Source organism: Diplodia corticola (assembly GCF_001883845.1).
Source record: "Diplodia corticola strain CBS 112549 chromosome Unknown scaffold42, whole genome shotgun sequence".
Taxonomy (NCBI): domain Eukaryota; kingdom Fungi; phylum Ascomycota; class Dothideomycetes; order Botryosphaeriales; family Botryosphaeriaceae; genus Diplodia; species Diplodia corticola.
Window position 1 is genome coordinate 226,181 of NW_017971521.1, and position 15,979 is coordinate 242,159.

Here is a 15,979-nt window from a genome sequence, read left to right on the forward strand (position 1 = left end):
TCCAATCAACCACTTTCCCCCCCATTCGAATCCTCTTCCTAAAACGAGAAGGTTTTGAGCGAAGTAAATGCAATACGTATTCTTAAGAATCTTGAAGTGCTAGGCCCCGCGCGAGAGTGGGCTCCTGGCCATTTACGTTGTTGGTGGCTTCCTGGTCAATGATCGATCCAAAAGCACTCCCGAAATCTGTCAACGACGAGCAACTTGACAAGCGCATTTATTGCAATGGCTTCGGGTGCCTTCGTCGTCTCCAGTCGTCCTTTGTACATGATGTGTTTCCTCTGGCATGGTTTGTTGCCAACCATCAGTGTCGAGGCCTGAGAGGTGCGCCTTTCGCCTGATGGCGGTTATGGCCATCACTTGTTGATCCTGGCGATGGATGGCCGTTGTTGTGCTGCGTCCCCCGGTCGCTACGAATTGAAGCTTGGTGACCGACACGGTAGAGACAGATCTACTACTTTCGGTTGCGGTTGGCCTCTCCTGTAGATGGTTGGACGTCGCCGTCTAATAGCTGAAAGAGGGGCTGTGAGAATGACTTGTATCCTCAATATCGACCTTGTGGCACTGCATGAGGGGCTTTAGTTCGCTTCACGTGCTCTCATTCAGTGCATGGCTGCATGAAACCGCCATTCACACCAGGGAAACAATGCCGCTGGCATCATGCAGACCAGCTTCCCTTCCGATCGGTCAAATAGCACGAATGTGTTGTCTCCCACTCAGACAGAGATCTTTCATGGAATGTCACCCTCGCCCCACTCCCATTGTTCGATGAGCTGGTTCACTCGGTAGTCGGTAGCCCAGCCTGTGTCAGCCTCGATCTCTCGCAGCAGCTTTATGACAAGCCGGCGCTCCCTTGGATCCGTAAGACACTGGCCCGCAGTGTACAGTGGCTGGACGGAGTTGATGCGAACGGCAGCATCTGGTCTCGACAGAGCGATACTGACGATTTCTCGGCTGTGAATCTGGCTTTCTTGAACGGCGCTTTCGTAGGAGTTGAACCGGGCAAATATAGTCGATCTTCCCTGGGTCGTCTCATGCGGCTTGTTCAACAGAAGCTGGACCTGAGACATGTGGTACGATTGCATTGTGGAAGCGCACATAGACAGACTGTACCATACCTCGGGGAGCACGGCATCAAGGTCGTCCTCGACTAAGGAACTAGGGATGCGAGATGGTGGAATCCGTGCGCAAGGCTTGAAGGTAAGAGGGAGGCCATCGTACCAAATCTGGAATTGTCGTCTGAGGTAGACCCAGTAATCAAGCAGCGTCCTTTGCGGTACTCCTTGAGCCCAGGGAGAGTCTGGTAGCGGAGGAAGCTCATCACCAGCTGCCATAAAGTTGACCAACTTCGACATGAGCCAAACGAGGGAGTTAGATATCATGTCTTCTTTCATCACATTTCCGCCCTCAGGGTAGCCACTAGTGGTTGCCTCGACGGGCATGATGAAACCGTTGTCGTCAATCTGCAGTCCGGCATCTTTCCACATTGGCAGATCTTCAGTGTCGAGCCGAGTTTGCGTGTTGTTGATGACTGCGACGAGTCAGCATTGCTGGTTAAGTAGGGAGACAGGCGCCAGAAAAAGCACATGCAAGGCAACACTTACACGCTGAGAGCATGTCCTGCCGGGCTACGTTCCAGAAGGTCGCTTTTCTAGCCTTGGAAAGTTTCACAGACTGTGATTGAAGCGCTATACCAGGGGAAGGAAGCTGCAGGGGCATCATGCTGTCTTTCGCAATATCAATCAGGGACTTGGCTCCGCTCAGATGACGAGACCATTCAGGGCCAGATGCATCAAGGAACTCGTAAACACAGAGGATGGCAGTGGCTGCCAGAAGCTCATCCGAGCTGCATCTTGAAACTGGAAATCCCGACAGGCTGGTGCGCTTTTGGTGTCCGAAGCTCCCATCCGAGCCGTCAGCCGATCTCCACTGTCCCTCGCCACTGGCACTCTCTTGCGAAATGCCGCGAGAGTCTTCCTGCAACGCTTGCCGGAGGAGGGAGACAGCGTTGTCGTAGTACTCGGTTGCTTTGTGGTACCAATCGATGGAATGCGTATTCGGGTACAGCTCGGTGCGAGAGTAACGAATTGCGTTGCCGCCCATGGTTGGACGTTTGCCCTTCACGCGGCCAAGCGCCTTCGCAGAATAAGCGATGGCTGCGTACTTGAGTACCGGATTTGTCTGCGCCTTGACCGGGACGTAGGACGCAAAGTACGAACCCAAGTCGAATAGGTCCATCCACTGTCCCGGGCCTTCGGAATAGTAGCGCAAGAGGTACGTAAGCTCATGGTCGTTTTCTACATTGTGTTCAAACGAACTGGATCCCATTGAGATATGTGAGCTTGCAGGCCTCGCGTGCAACACCTCCCTGCCCGAATGCGCGTATGGAGAGTGTAGACTGGGGTCCAATGGCGGGGATACGGCCGACGGATGGTTCAAAAGAAAATCGATATTGTGGTTTGTAGACGAGGTCATGGACACGGGCGGCGAAATGGGCGAATCGACTGCCTGGCGAGTAAGCGGCGTGGGAGGGTGCATGGCCGACAGGCCATTGCTCGGTCTCAACGGCGCGTCCGGAACGGGGGTGCTGTCGTGCCTATTCACGCGCGGATGCAGGTATGCATAGTGGTCGCCGGTGGCTACGGCAGACAGAGCATGCAGAGCGTGGGCAGGCGACTGGGCGTCGGAGTGCGTGAACGAGTCGGGGAGGGGCCACTGCATGGTCTGCGCATCGTGTTGTGAGGATGGCGGCTGTTCAGGCGCGCTGGCCGGCGACGTCTCGGACGCGGGCGACATGGGCTCATTATAGGGGTCGGTGGTGTTCCAGAATCTCACTGCAGGCTGTCAGCGCCTGGCGGCGGCTGCACGCGTGGGCGGTGCGACGCACCTTGCTTGGGAATGTCCAGCCAGACGGCGTCGTGGCCAAAGGTGTTCTTGTAGGCGTAGAAACCCTTGAGGCCCTGCTCGGGGCTTTCGCCGTCGCCGCCATTCATCGAGGCATTTTGCTGGTGGCGGAAGATGAGGCCGGAGTTGAAGACGCATTCGCGACTGGCCTTGGTGCATGGCCCGCAGACGGGCTTCCGTTCGTCGCATTTCAGCTTTCGCACGCGGCACGTCTGGCTGGCGACACCATGTCAGCTGGAGGGCGCAAGCTCGGGGGGTGGGTGGCGTACCAGCCTGTGCGCGACCTCATCTGTCCAGCTGTCCGCAGAGACGCACGCTCAAGGAGCCCTTGGATGTAAAGCGCATTCCGGAGGTGAGAGCGGCGCCGGATGGAGGTGGTCTGGGTGTGGGTGAGAGGCGTTCCCTGGTCAAGCGCGCTTGACTGGCGCACAGGCAACACTGCCCGGGCACGCGGCGCATGCACCAAGTGCGGGGCGCCGGGGACGCCGCATATTCTCCGCTCCCCAGCTCGCCCTCCGCCGGCATAATTCCAGTTTGCATGGGCCGTGTCCTGATTCGCCAGCAATTAATCCAGCCGGCCATGGCATCCATTAAATGATGAAAACTGTCTTTCCCCGCGCGGCCCCCAAATAACGCCTGTGGCCCTTCGCTCTGGGTACTCTGGAACTACGACTTCAGGAATCGAATCCCCCACCAACCTTGGATCCACCTGCTCAGTTGTCCGTCTTCGCCTTCTTCTTTGGCCGTTCCACCATCGACGTGTCCTCGTCGCCGTCGGCATCCGCATCCGCATCTGCCATTTCCTCGTCGCCGTCGCTGCCGCTGCTCTCGTGATCTGAATCGAACTCCTCGGCCACTTCCGACTCGCTCTCGGCCTGGAAGTCTTCGTCCAATTCTTCCGAGTCCTCGTCTGCGCTGCCGCGGTTGACTGCCACCTGCTCGTCGTCCGACTCGTCCAGGTCATCGTTGAGAGCTGCCGCGAGGAGGGCGCCAGACTATATTTTTGTCAGCAAATGTCCCATGGTGCAAGACCGTGCTACTTACATCATCCACCATCTCGTTTTTGGTCTTCAGGTTCTTGATCTTGAAGAAATCCTCCAGGGGCGTCTGCTCCTCACTGTGCCACAGGATTAGCTATGCAATCATCGTTTTTTTTTTTTTTGTCCACGTACCGGTTGATGTTGCTGAACTGGTGATCTGAACCGTTCTTCATCCTAATCGTGATGTCGAAAGTGCGGCTCGACGAGAGGTTACCACCGACACGAGACATGGTGATGATCGAGATCTGGTCGAAAGCGATGTAGCTGGCCGGCTTAGGCACGAACAAGAAGCTCTTGTCCATGCAGTAGAGGTGTCCTTCGTTGGCCTTGATCGAACACTTGATACCACTCTGCTGGTGGTGGCTGACGAAATCCCTCGACGGCGCGATCGTTTTCCTTCCTGACAAACCACGGAGCAATTGTGCAACGACACGGTAGATCGGTCCCTCGTACTGGGCCTCGAGCTTTCCCTTGTATCTCTCCTCCAGCACGTCGGGCTCGATGTTTAGCGGAACCGGCTCGTCCAGCTCCTCGTCTTTCTTGAACTGCATGACAATGAAAGGGTATCTGGTTTGACCTTGACGAAGAGGCGGGTCGACGCCGATGGTGATGAGTTGGTGGATATCGTCGGGCTTCGGCAGTACAAAGAATTTCTTGATCGCATCGTACTGGATCTTGTAGTCGTACGTTTTGCCACGAAGACGGAACGACGTCTCGTACATGTCCAGACCAAAACGACCTCTACAAGGGAGTCAGTAAGCGATACATCAACATGGATGTAGGCTACGTACCTGGGCGTGAGATGCAGGATATCTTCGAATGTAATGAAGGTGTCGCCCGCAATCTCGCCAATCTCTGCCTTTTCGATCAGTGTGTTGTAGAACAGACTGGCAGCGTTGTGCTCCTCCTCCTCGTCGCCCTCAGACACGTCCTCGCCATCCTCTTTCTTCTCCTTCTTTGTCACAGTTCCAGGGATGTAAAACCGCATCTCCACGAGCTGGTCCCTCGCACCGCCCGATTTCTTGCCCAGAGCTCTGGCGCCGCCTAGATGACCGTTCGTACCGGTATCCTCACCATTTCCGGTGAGCGAAAACTCGATGGCAACTTCGTTCTTTCCGGCGAGGTTGGTATTGGCGATCTCGGAGTAGGGCAGCTCGAAAGCGGGGCGGCTCTGGACGTTGAACGACAGCTCCGACTTTCCAAATTCGGCCTTGCCCCAGTTGTATCCACGCAGAGCGTGCTCCTTGCTCTCGAGGTTGATGCTATACCACATCTTGAAGACCTTGGCCAGACGATCGAAGTCCTACGCAGGTCAGCGCCATTGAAACATTTGCGGTGGACGCGCCTGCTCTTACCTCGTGCTGGAAGCCATCGAGCTGGATGAGACCAGTGTTCTTGGTGTAGACCCTCAGCTCGTAGCCACGCGCAGCGCGACTCCATTGTCCCAGCGTAATGTTATCTCTGTCCAGGGTGAAGGTATCCCCTCCGGCCGAAGGCTTCCAGCCAAGGCCGCCTTCAGCGAAACGGCATCGTCCAGGCAGCGTCGAAAGGTCCAGGTAAATGCCGTCAAAACTTTCTCTGAGAGGCTCAGACCTGTTCGAGTGTGGCCGCCTATCAGCGCTCGGGTCCGGTTCATCAACGCGCCAGGCAGACATGGTGGGCGCAAGCTGGAGCGGTTGAGAAAGATGAATGAGCTTGGTTGACTTACATGTCGAAGAGAAGTTGCGCAGCGCGCGGAAAAATATATAGCGGGAAGGTGCTGCTCGCGTGCGGCTTGGCGAAGCTGCTGGTACAAACGGGAAGGAACGGTGGTGGGTGAGTGCAGCAGTGAAGGCTAAGGTGAGGTGTGAGAGCAGCTATCCAGCAGCAAGCGCCGCCGCTGCGGCGACGCCTGAGTCGTCGCGTTGAAAACGCGACTAGCGACCGAGCATTACCCGCGCTTTGATGCCTTAGGCATGAAACGGTGATCAACTCAAGTCGGGTCGATCACATCTTTACCTCAAATACAATTATGTTTCCTGTTTAAATCGAGCCAGCGGTCACGGGCATGCATTCTATGTTTTAAGTGTGTCCGACATTCTCGCTTAGACATGCATGCATCGTCAATGACTATCACTTTATCCCGTCAGTTCGTCTTTCTGATTGGCAATGTACGATGTACGTCATACCTTACGCTTTGCTTCAGCTGCACGTAAAACTTCAAGACTACTAGACTTCAAGGACAGTGATCAACACGAGGTCGTGACAGGACAGGGAAGGGAGCACATATAACTGTAAGCTCGAGTTCTATTTCCGAAAGCTTCACAAAGGATGCATGGCCGAAAGTGATTACATGCACCGCTGAAGTATCTATCCTGGCGCTCTTGGTCAAGGCATAGCTTCCCAAACGCAAACACCTCATCTCTCAAGCACCTAAAAGGTAGTTCACCCACCTTACCCTTCACTCTCCGCTCGGCGCCAACGCCACCAGGCTGAATCTCGCATCTCCGCCCGCCTTCTCCAAAAACGTCCTCACCCCCAACTCCAAAGCCCTCTCACTCAACATGTCCTCCCCCTCCGCCAACTCGCCCCTATCATACGGGCCCTTCGCATACCCAGCCAACTCCCACAAGTGCCCATCATCACCCTTGACAAAGCACACGAACGCGCCCTCAGCTATAGTCCCCAGCTCCGGCGCGCCCGTATCGCCCAGCACCGCCGCACTCGCATGCGCCTTCTCCAACCCCTCACTCTCATACAGCAAGCGCGCGCGGTCCACCCTCCGCAGCCGCAGCGCCTCCGTCCGCAGCCCGTCGACCAGCGAACCGGGGACGATGTGCTTCCGCGCCTCGCCGTTGCAGACTGCGTGCAGCAGCGCCATCAGCCCGCACGCCTCGCCGATGGTCTGCTGGAACCACACGACGGGCTGCTCCGCGCCGGCATCGTCGTACAGCTGCGTGCGCGCGGCGACGTCGTCGCGGGCGGCGTGGTAGATGGCGCCGGGCGCGATGAAGATGAGGGCGAGCGCGGGGCGCGGCACCAGGGCGAGCAGGGCCGGGTCGTCCAGGCTGTAGACGTCGTGGAAGCCGAGCTGCGGGGAGACGCCGAGGGCGCGGATGAGGTGCGAGAAGACGTCCGGGTTGTTTTCTGCATATATACCCGAGGGGCGTGAGGAGGTCGATCGGACAATATCGCACGGCGGCGGTTGGTCATTTCACGAGGTGCGCGCGCGCCAGTCGCTGGTCATGTGTATGTATGTATGTACATACCTAGCGGGATGAAATATTTCTTCCCATCGATGATCTTGGACGTCTGGTGTGGTTCGGTGGTCGACATCTTCCTGGATCCGAAAGAGACTGTGCGTGCGCAGGATGCTGGGGCGTTCTTTCACGTTGGGATCGTCGTGCAGTCGGAGGGTTGTGTTGTATTGCTGGGGAAGACGCGCGCGGAGGATGACGGGACGTACCTAAGCGTTGGGAGGCACGTGCGTGCGTGCAGCCGTCTGACCAGTGAGATAACATTTCGGTGCTTTTTGTATATTATGCTGGGAAGAGTGTGTCATTGATCCACCTCTTGGATATGCTAATAGCCACGCTCGTTGGATGGGGCATATGCTATGAACCGAGACAAGAGAAAGAAAAAACCGCCATCTTTGCTGTATCCGTTCGTGGCCCATCTGGCGTGATGGGACCGTGCTAAGTGCCGCAATGCCAAGCGCGACTCAATGGTGGGTTTGATAGTCTCACTCCTCCAAACACAATGAAGTACTGGCACACCAGAGGTCGCCTCAAGAACCCCAAATCCAGTCCTGATATCGTCATGGAGCGTACCATTGGCTGGCCGCACCGGATCCTTCTGTGGGTCACGCTACTCGGCCCAGCGCTCCCGTCGAGCATTCTTCTCGGCTCCAAACCGCACTCTCTTCCCGGTTGTAGTAGTTTTATACGAATGCTTAGAGACCGACGGCAAAGACGTGTGGGAAGATGTCGCGGAACAACGGGTCTAATATCTTCCAGCTCCACAACGCAACCCCATCGATTGTCCGTACATCGGCAAGCCACTCGAGGAGACATTGAACGGTGAGCATCAGTTCCGTGTTGTCGACCATCTTGCGGCAGACATCGGCGAGAATATTACTGACCGTCGTGGCCCGCAGGACGAGCAAGATGCTGATGAAGTTCTGCGTCCACACGAACAAGAACGGCACCAGTCTCTTGCGGCGTTTGGGGGGGGCAAGCGCAATCGGCCACAACAGGGTACTCTGGATGCACAGCCCCGCGAATTGTCGGTCTTCGTTTGTCGTCAGCCCCGGCCAATGGAGCACCTTGTACACGAAAGGTCGATATAGGATGAAGCGGGCGTAGTAGTACCGCGAACGCAGGTGTGCGACGACAAGGTCAAGAGTATCGGGGCTCTCCAAGGGAGTTTGGTTGCCGTTTGGAGTGAAACATCTTCCGATCTTCGGGGAGCCGGGAGGGAAGTATTGGAAGCGGGATTCGGGTGGTTGGTCGGCCCACTGTAAGGGCGGTGGCAACGTGGAGCGCCAGGACTCTAGCTGGCGGGAGAGCTCGCGTATGACGTGTGTGGGCGGACCATCATATCCTTCGGGTATCTCAGACGTCGCTCTGGATGCTGCGTTGCAAGGTGGGTTAGCTGGCGTTCGGAGAAAGTGGCAAATTAAGGGCGCCAGGATGTGGCATCTGATACGGAGTATACTCCGACTTCCAACAAGGTGCGCCCGCCTCACAAGCGCGTGATTTTGCCATCTGGTGGCAAACATAAGCAGAATCCGCGCTTGCCACTTACCTTCAAAGATGGTCTTGTGGACTCGCGTCACCAACTGCCGGAGTGCTATCATCGCGAGGAAGTACATGACTGTCTGCTGTTCTTCTTCTGTCCTGTAACCCCCAATCTCGCCGGGAAGGGGGACTTCGTCCTCGTGGTCGCATACTCCTGTGTGCGGCAGATCGAGATCGTAATGGAACCAGCTACGCTATGCATCAGCACCTTTCGAGCGCTGGCGGGATTGGGATGGCAAGTACTGCTCGATTGAGTTGCACGTCCAGTACAGCTTTTTCACAAGGTTTCCTTGATGCGTAAACCAGTCGATTGTTGTGCTGCTGACCGTTAGAAAGAACAGGAACGCGTCGGCCTGACTGAAATGGGGCTACCGCTTGCCTTCGAATCACAATCTGGAAGCTACTGGCCGCCGTTCGAGAAGCACGCCAAAAGTCCTGCCAGGCGGTCAGCAGAGAAATACTGTAGTGCCGAATCAAAGACCAGTAGACTTACGAGGTGTCTGCCGCAAGACTCGTAATACACTCTAAGGTTTGAGCAGTTCAGAATATATCCTACTTCTCCGATGCCGTCTGTTTACTTACGCGAATAGTAGGGTGATCTGGATAGATTCGATCGAGCTTTGATGTGCTACGAAGCCATACCGCCGACGAGCCTCGTTGAAGATATCAAGCCCCGGTGGTCTATCATGTGTGCCCCCTCTCACGCCGCTTTCAAACGGCATCCCGTTGTCCACCGGCGCCGACCATGTTCCGTCTAGGGCCACCTGACCCAGGGCAAAGACCAGCAGGGAAATTATCGAATCGTAATCGCCGTCTCCGAACCCGTGGTTGGCAACTCTTGGCAGCGTGACATCGGTGAAATGCTGGCGGTCGAGGATCAGGTATAGCATGTTGAACGTGTTGAAGTACTGGGCAGTGTACGTCTTCATTTCCTCGTAGGTGAGTTTCGGAAATCGCACTCTGTTCGCGGCGTTGGTAGCTAAGATACTGGGAGCTGGCTCTGCCTCCAGGCGTGCGTCGCAGGGCAAGGGATCTGGGTGCCTGTGCAGCTCGTGGTGCAGAAACCACGGCGTGCCTTCTTGGGTGAGGACATGGAGGTCCTCTGCCACGTCCACATCGAATTCGGCAAGGCGGGCGTGGATGAACGGCCAAAGGAGGACCTTGTGCGATGAAGAGATATGGGCGTCTGGGGACCGGTTCCCTACCGATCGAGTCATGTCCAATGGGCTCTGGGCTTGAGATTGCCGAAGAGGCGGGTTGTCCTGATCCCGAAGCGGTTGATCCTGCACCAACATCGAAACGCTGCTGATCGAAGGCAGACGGCCGGAGGGCGGGGTTGTGTACGGGCCGGCTTCATACGCACCACTTTCCGGATCAACCGTCCTGCCTATATGGTCCACCTTGGCCTCGATACGCTGGATGGCATCAAGCATGAACACCATGGTCTTGTCCTTCCTGGATACAGTCAGCCCACGGACTTGCATGCGTCGCGGACGGCGCAACCAACGACGCACAGCTCGCGCGAACAACCTACTTGGTGGGCAGCGGGTCTCTGTAGCGGCATTCGGCTCCCACGCGCTGGCAAAGGCCACACTTCGGCCTGCGTTCGTCACATTTGGACTTGCGGACCCGGCAGGTCTCGCAGGCTTGGGCGGCAATGGATGCACGATCTCGACGCATCGAGCTCCCGGACGGGTGGTCAGGAGGCGACGGGCCGCCCGCAGCACGTGGCGAGGGGACACTCATGGTCTTTTGCGCAGGCTGTCATGCGGCCAGCGAAGCCGGGCGATGGATTTGGGTGCTGGGAGCGATGGAGAGGCCGCTGTGAGGCTGGAGAGCGCGCCTCCCGGCCAGCAGACGGAGCTTTCGTGGGGGTCCAGCGCCCCAGCGCGAGCGAACAACGGCGGCCGACGCAGCGGGCGGCGCGAGTCTTTGACGAGAGTGGCGTCGGGTGGTAGAAGGTGCTGCCTCGGCGTTGTGGCGCATGCGGTAGGGGCGTGGCAGGTCGGCAATGAGTTCCAGATTGCCTCTGCCCACAGCGCGCTACTTACAGGCCTGCGCGGAGAGGTTTCGCGAAGCCGGCAGGATGTCCTCGTCCCCGATGTTTAGAGCTGGGCTCCTGCTGCGTCGCCGCAAGCCAATCAGCTCGGCACGGCCATCGGCCGCCGTCTGCAATTTCACCTTCACTACGTCGTTCTCTTGCTACCCTGCACCGCCTGCGGGCGCCGTATCCGGAGCAGACGGCCGCACAGCCAATGGCGGCAGGCGCAGCCCAGAACGACAGAGGTGCGCATCCCCAGCAGAGCTCCCAAGCGGCAAGCGCGACCTGGGAGAAGCCGCTGTGCGCTGCCGGGGAGGTAGCTATGGACTCCACCTCGGCCGTGACGAGTTCTGCCCGGATGACACTTCCGGTCCAATCAGACGGCCTCACGCCCGCCCGGCCGCGCCTGCCAGGGCGGTAAATATGCCACAGCAGGTTTCCGGTTTCCCTTGAGGCATCGCCCGCCGACTGCTTGGTGGTGGAGCAGAACGCGGCACTCATCATCAAGCGTTGTCCAACGGCCGTTTTGGGCGGCGCCGGTCCGGCTCAGCCCAGTCCAGATCGTTACTATGTACCTCCGCCTCGGCCTGCACGAATGCATGCCTTCCGTCCCGAGTGCATTCCGGCCATAGGGCCGTTCCAGGCCACAGCCGGCCCCGTTCGCCACCGGCTGCGGCATGGCTGTGCGCCCGTCGCCAATCACCACCCCTGCTGAGCGACCCTGATGTTGTCACCCTGTCTTCATGTTCGGCCACCTCACTCCCTCACCCGTCGATCCTCTTGATCGAGTGTTGATCAAATGGCACCACTAGCCTGCCCAGTGGACTGGCTCGGATCGTCGATTAGCAACCTTGCCTTCGAAGTTCGGGCCCTAGCCGCATCCCAAGAACCCAGAGGCAAGATCCATTTGGGAAGAAGAAAATGCGGCTTGTTACCACGTCTTCCTACATGTACAATCCCATCTATCTGCTGCAACTGAGCCTCTCGCTCGGGACTGGGAGCTTACTCATCTACTCAAGGCCAATGCATAGAGTCCGCCATATCTCAATATACGTTAACGCCGAGACCGTATAACGCGCCGGCTCAAGGATACTCTCGACTTATCATTCCACTTTCCCCGCAATTTTCATTCATTTGGGCTACTACTGTCACCTTCTTTTCCCGACAGCACTTCGTCTGATTGGTGAAGCGGCGTTCATTACGCTTCGGTTCGGCATTGCCAACAAGAAAATGAGAGGATGACTTTTAGTGAACGGTGTACAGTACAGCCCTAGGCTAGCGCCTGTCGCGGAGCAGCCTTGAGGGATGCAATGCATCCTACCGTGGACCCGGATCTTGGTCTAACCCTGAAAAGCAAGCGGCGATCCACCACCACCCGCAACTGCCTGTTCAGGCCCTGCCGTTGCGGTCCCATATATCTCGCTTTGCTAGGTCACTCGGCATAACCTTCTCTCCCGTGCTCTTGCATGGCCAGTGTAACGCTCCCTCCATCGCGAGAGCGAACAACGCAGAATTTCACACATGCTGGACAAGCTCACCATCGATTTGAGATAGCCACCGAATGACGACGCAGTCTTAAATGATGGGCGACGTTCATTGGGTCTAGCTAAAATTACTGACTTGGCTTGGTCTGGTGTCATTCGGTCCATGATCTGAAAGACTCTAAACCAACACACAGTTCAGCCTCCCCATAGTCTTCAACATACATGATCAACAGAGGTTCTATGCTGACCGTGCATTCAAGAAAGCAAAACTCTAGATCACGCGAGATGGCTGCCATCTTGGAGTTCGTGATTTGCACATCTTCAACTGGGATGTTGATTGATAATCTATCTTTAGCATCTCGTGAGGTTTCACCCAAGTCTGTCCAACAATTCCCCAAGCTGTTCGGCGACAAACTCGGGGCCATCTCTTTGAATGAAGTGGCCGCATTTGTCAGCAATCACCGGTCTTTTCACGCGACCGTCGTCGGGGGCAAGTTGGACCAGCTCATTGTTATAGGCCTGCCAAGGAGGATTGATGTAAGCGTTTGTCAGTGCCTTGGGCACGTGCAGGCTTCCCTGAGATGGAAGATTAGCTGTGAAGCAGTTGAAGAAAACTTGACAATGCTTCGTGATGCTTTTGGAGGACATCACACAATCCGGGGCACGGGTATGCAAGCGATAGAAGAGATGGGAAATACCGTCTCGCCCTGCTCCGCAAACTCGTCTGGATCGTGGCCTACAATGATCAGATACGGATCTTCGCTCTTGGGACCGGCGGGCAACTGAGGCCTGCCTGCTTCCGGCAGCAGGGCTGGGAGGTTGCGTCTGTCGAAATGCTCTGGATTAGGGACTGTCGGATGGAACATGCGCCTGTACCCTTCCCTCGCCTTGCGAAGGTCGTCAACGGTGATTCCAGCAGGGAGGCTGGCTGGGACATCTGGATCGGGGAAAAGCGACACGAAGTCGGTGTTGGCCATCATGGAGTCGAGAAACAAGTAGGCGGCAACGCGGCCGGGGTGTTCTGCGGCGTAGAGGCGCGCAAGAGGGCACCCGATGGAATTGGCGACGAACACCACCGACATGTCGTCCAGGGTCGCGGCCAAGGCAGCATGGCAGGCCTCTACCAAGAAGCGATGCAGGTCAGTGACGACTGCGGATGCGTCATGGCCGTAGAGCGAGCGCGGATCATCAGCAGGATCCGGGTCAGAGTCGCCCTGGCCATAGCGGTCGTACGTCAGAAGGTGCGGGACTGGCCGCTGCTGGCGCGAGCGGGTCGCAACAAGGGTCTCGATGGCGGCGATCCACGAGGATCGGGGCAGCAGCAAGCCGTTGAGGAACACGAGCACCGTGGTGGAGAAGGGCCCGTGTTCAGGCGATGCGGGGAGGGTGGAGTATCGCAGGCGTGCGCCCGGCTTGGTGGACAGGGCGAGGGCGCGGGATTGCATCATGCGCCAGCGCTCGAAGACAGACGGGCGGGCGGGCGGCGGACCCTGGGGGGCTGCGGCACGGCGGCAGTAGAGGAGCAGAAACGCAGGCACAGAAGGCTGCACGCCTGCCTGCACGCCTGTCCCACGTTCCGCCCTGCTGCGCCAAGGCCTGGATCTGCAGGAACCGGCCGCCAGCCGAATCGGAATCTAGCACATACTCTTGCAAATGGGCAGGGTCCTGTGTGGCATGCTGCGTCATGCCTGGCCTGCCACGCCTCTGACAGCGAGCCTATCCCAACCAGTCCCCGACCCGCCCGGCCATGACCCGCTTGCATTCTCTAGACAGCCGACACGCACCGCCGCGCGCCCACGCCATGCCGCTCGCAGCCCACGGTGATGACCCCCCAGCCCGACGCCCAAGCCGACGACGCTGACTTCGACTCCACACAGCGAACGGCACACCGCTCGCCCGCCCGCGGAAGACTCGCTCGCCGCCCCAGGCCTTTGAGCCCACCCCGAACGACGCTCTGTATTTCCCCTTCTCCTGCCTGCCGCCGCCCGTCATCTCCTATCCCGCCATGATACCCACCTCGGTGCCTGCTCGCGAGAGCGTCCCCTCGGCGAGCCCCCTCCCGCTCTCCGGCCAGAGCTCGCGCAACGGCACGAACCGCGTCGCATCCCCGCTTACGCCGCCCGACCATGGCGTTGCCCAAGTTGCCCCAGGCTCCGTGCTCCACCCCGACACCATGGCCTCTGCCGCCTCTGACGAGTGGAGAAAGCTGCTGGCTAGCGCGCGTAGTAGCTTTGAAAATGAACGGCGGGTGTGGGAGCAAGAGCGCCATCTATACCAGCAGGATATTGCCCGCCTGCGAGCCACGCTGGATTCGAAGCAGCAGGAAATGCTCGTCATGGCAACCAAGCTGAAGCAGGCCGAGCTAGCCCTCGGTGATCCCAACAGCTTCCACAGCCACATTGTCTCTCCGCCCTCAGCCGGCGGCAGCAGAGTGTCTCCCGTTAAAAGCCCGCCTGTGGTCGCTCAGAGCGGCTGCTCCGTGAGCCCGCCCACCCAGGGCGCCTTGTCACGCCAACACGCTCCGCAAACTCATCCTGGCCTTTCGGGCTTCCAGTTCCAGCCGGCGAGGTTCACCGTCACCCACCACGGCTTCGACGGCATGGCTACAGGTTAGTCGAAAGATTTAGCTCCGAGTCATCACTAACTAATACCTGGTAGTCGGTGGCAGTGCGCGTATGGGAAACATCGAGGAAGAGCCGCCGTCACCAGTGTCCACGATCGCCCATCTTTCACCGGCGCCCGAGTCGTACCGGCGGCATGCAGGGCACACACCAGGAGCTGGTTCTTTCAGCATGGAAACCACCCCGGGCGACAAGACTCCCAAGGCCGTTCCACCGCCAATTATTCCCGTGGAGGACGAAGTCGCAGTCCAGAGTGAATCGGGTGAAATAAGCGAAGACGACGAAGATCCGGCCATGCAGGAGCCCCTTTTCCTTCCACCTCGTCCCGACCAGTCCGAGGCGTCAAGCATGTTGGATGCCTTGCAGGAGAGGCTCGCAAACCTCAGTGAACACCCCGAGGAGCAGCGGCCCGCCGTCTTGCAAGGAGTTCCTCCTTCTGAAACCAGCGACTCCGAAGTTGACCCGCTCGACACTACAGCGTCTTTGCCGGTCGACCCAGCAGGAGAGGATGAGGGACCAGGCTCAGCTGAACCGCAAGTTCCTGGAATTAGACTCAAGACTAAACGGAGCTACAACTTTGGTGCCCCGATAGGAGAAATGCCCAGAAGGAACCTGGCAGACTTCGAAGACTTTTAATCTTTCTTGCAAGTATTGAAGCCGAACTATCATGTTCGGCGGGAGGACTCCTCGTGTTTCAGCGTCAGTCTATATCCATTACGACTTGGTCCAAGTCTCTCAGGCGGCTGGTTCTACGACGATACGGTTCCTATTCAACGACGTGAACGACTAGCTGGGGCTACAAAAGGGTGTTGGGGAAGTTGTGTTCTGGACTTATGGGTGTTGGGAAAAGCCAATTAGACGGAGGAAAGGCGCATTAGGAAAGAAGGGCTATGGTATTGCGGCGACGGATCGTGCTCGAGGTGTCTGTCCCTCCTTTGGTCACATGTGGCCTACCGTAAACCTACATCAACGGGCCCTTTGCATCTCGACCCTGTCCCTGCTGCGTGTGACTACGATGATTGATGCCTTGAAACGCATATCGGGGTGAATCGGATGGTCGATCGACATGGATGTACGAAAGGGAGCTCCCAGGAATTTTTAGGTGTGGCAA

General features: G+C 57.7%; 6 protein-coding genes across 6 annotated transcripts; 1 reads left to right on the top strand and 5 right to left on the bottom strand.

The window, feature by feature from the left end:
• Window positions 1-731: 731 nt before the first annotated feature.
• Window positions 732-3,193, bottom strand: BKCO1_4200063 (zn 2cys6 transcription factor; the record flags this gene model as incomplete). Its single annotated transcript, XM_020275922.1, has 4 exons — window positions 732-1,531; window positions 1,605-2,834; window positions 2,888-3,120; window positions 3,174-3,193. The coding sequence occupies 4 exons, from the start codon at window positions 3,191-3,193 to the stop codon at window positions 732-734; spliced, it is 2,283 nt and encodes a 760-aa protein (XP_020128282.1).
• A 424-nt stretch (window positions 3,194-3,617) lies between these two features.
• Window positions 3,618-5,599, bottom strand: BKCO1_4200064 (fact complex subunit pob3; the record flags this gene model as incomplete). The annotated part of the gene is made up of 5 exons (XM_020275923.1): window positions 3,618-3,899; window positions 3,949-4,021; window positions 4,077-4,685; window positions 4,736-5,247; window positions 5,300-5,599. 5 exons carry the CDS (start codon window positions 5,597-5,599, stop codon window positions 3,618-3,620), a joined length of 1,776 nt encoding a protein of 591 aa, XP_020128288.1.
• A 785-nt stretch (window positions 5,600-6,384) lies between these two features.
• On the bottom strand, window positions 6,385-7,259 carry BKCO1_4200065 (ubiquitin hydrolase l3; the record flags this gene model as incomplete). Its single annotated transcript, XM_020275924.1, has 2 exons — window positions 6,385-7,070; window positions 7,193-7,259. 2 exons carry the CDS (start codon window positions 7,257-7,259, stop codon window positions 6,385-6,387), a joined length of 753 nt encoding a protein of 250 aa, XP_020128287.1.
• Window positions 7,260-7,875: 616 nt separating this feature from the next.
• BKCO1_4200066 (c6 finger domain protein) lies at window positions 7,876-10,468 on the bottom strand (the record flags this gene model as incomplete). The annotated part of the gene is made up of 7 exons (XM_020275925.1): window positions 7,876-8,555; window positions 8,730-8,911; window positions 8,966-9,040; window positions 9,102-9,157; window positions 9,216-9,246; window positions 9,305-10,177; window positions 10,257-10,468. The coding sequence occupies 7 exons, from the start codon at window positions 10,466-10,468 to the stop codon at window positions 7,876-7,878; spliced, it is 2,109 nt and encodes a 702-aa protein (XP_020128269.1).
• A 2,148-nt stretch (window positions 10,469-12,616) lies between these two features.
• On the bottom strand, window positions 12,617-13,695 carry BKCO1_4200067 (alpha beta-hydrolase; the record flags this gene model as incomplete). The annotated part of the gene is made up of 2 exons (XM_020275926.1): window positions 12,617-12,823; window positions 12,946-13,695. The coding sequence occupies 2 exons, from the start codon at window positions 13,693-13,695 to the stop codon at window positions 12,617-12,619; spliced, it is 957 nt and encodes a 318-aa protein (XP_020128286.1).
• A 353-nt stretch (window positions 13,696-14,048) lies between these two features.
• On the top strand, window positions 14,049-15,504 carry BKCO1_4200068 (methyl-binding domain protein 6; the record flags this gene model as incomplete). The annotated part of the gene is made up of 3 exons (XM_020275927.1): window positions 14,049-14,067; window positions 14,125-14,856; window positions 14,906-15,504. 3 exons carry the CDS (start codon window positions 14,049-14,051, stop codon window positions 15,502-15,504), a joined length of 1,350 nt encoding a protein of 449 aa, XP_020128240.1.
• Between the last annotated feature and the right edge of the window lie 475 nt (window positions 15,505-15,979).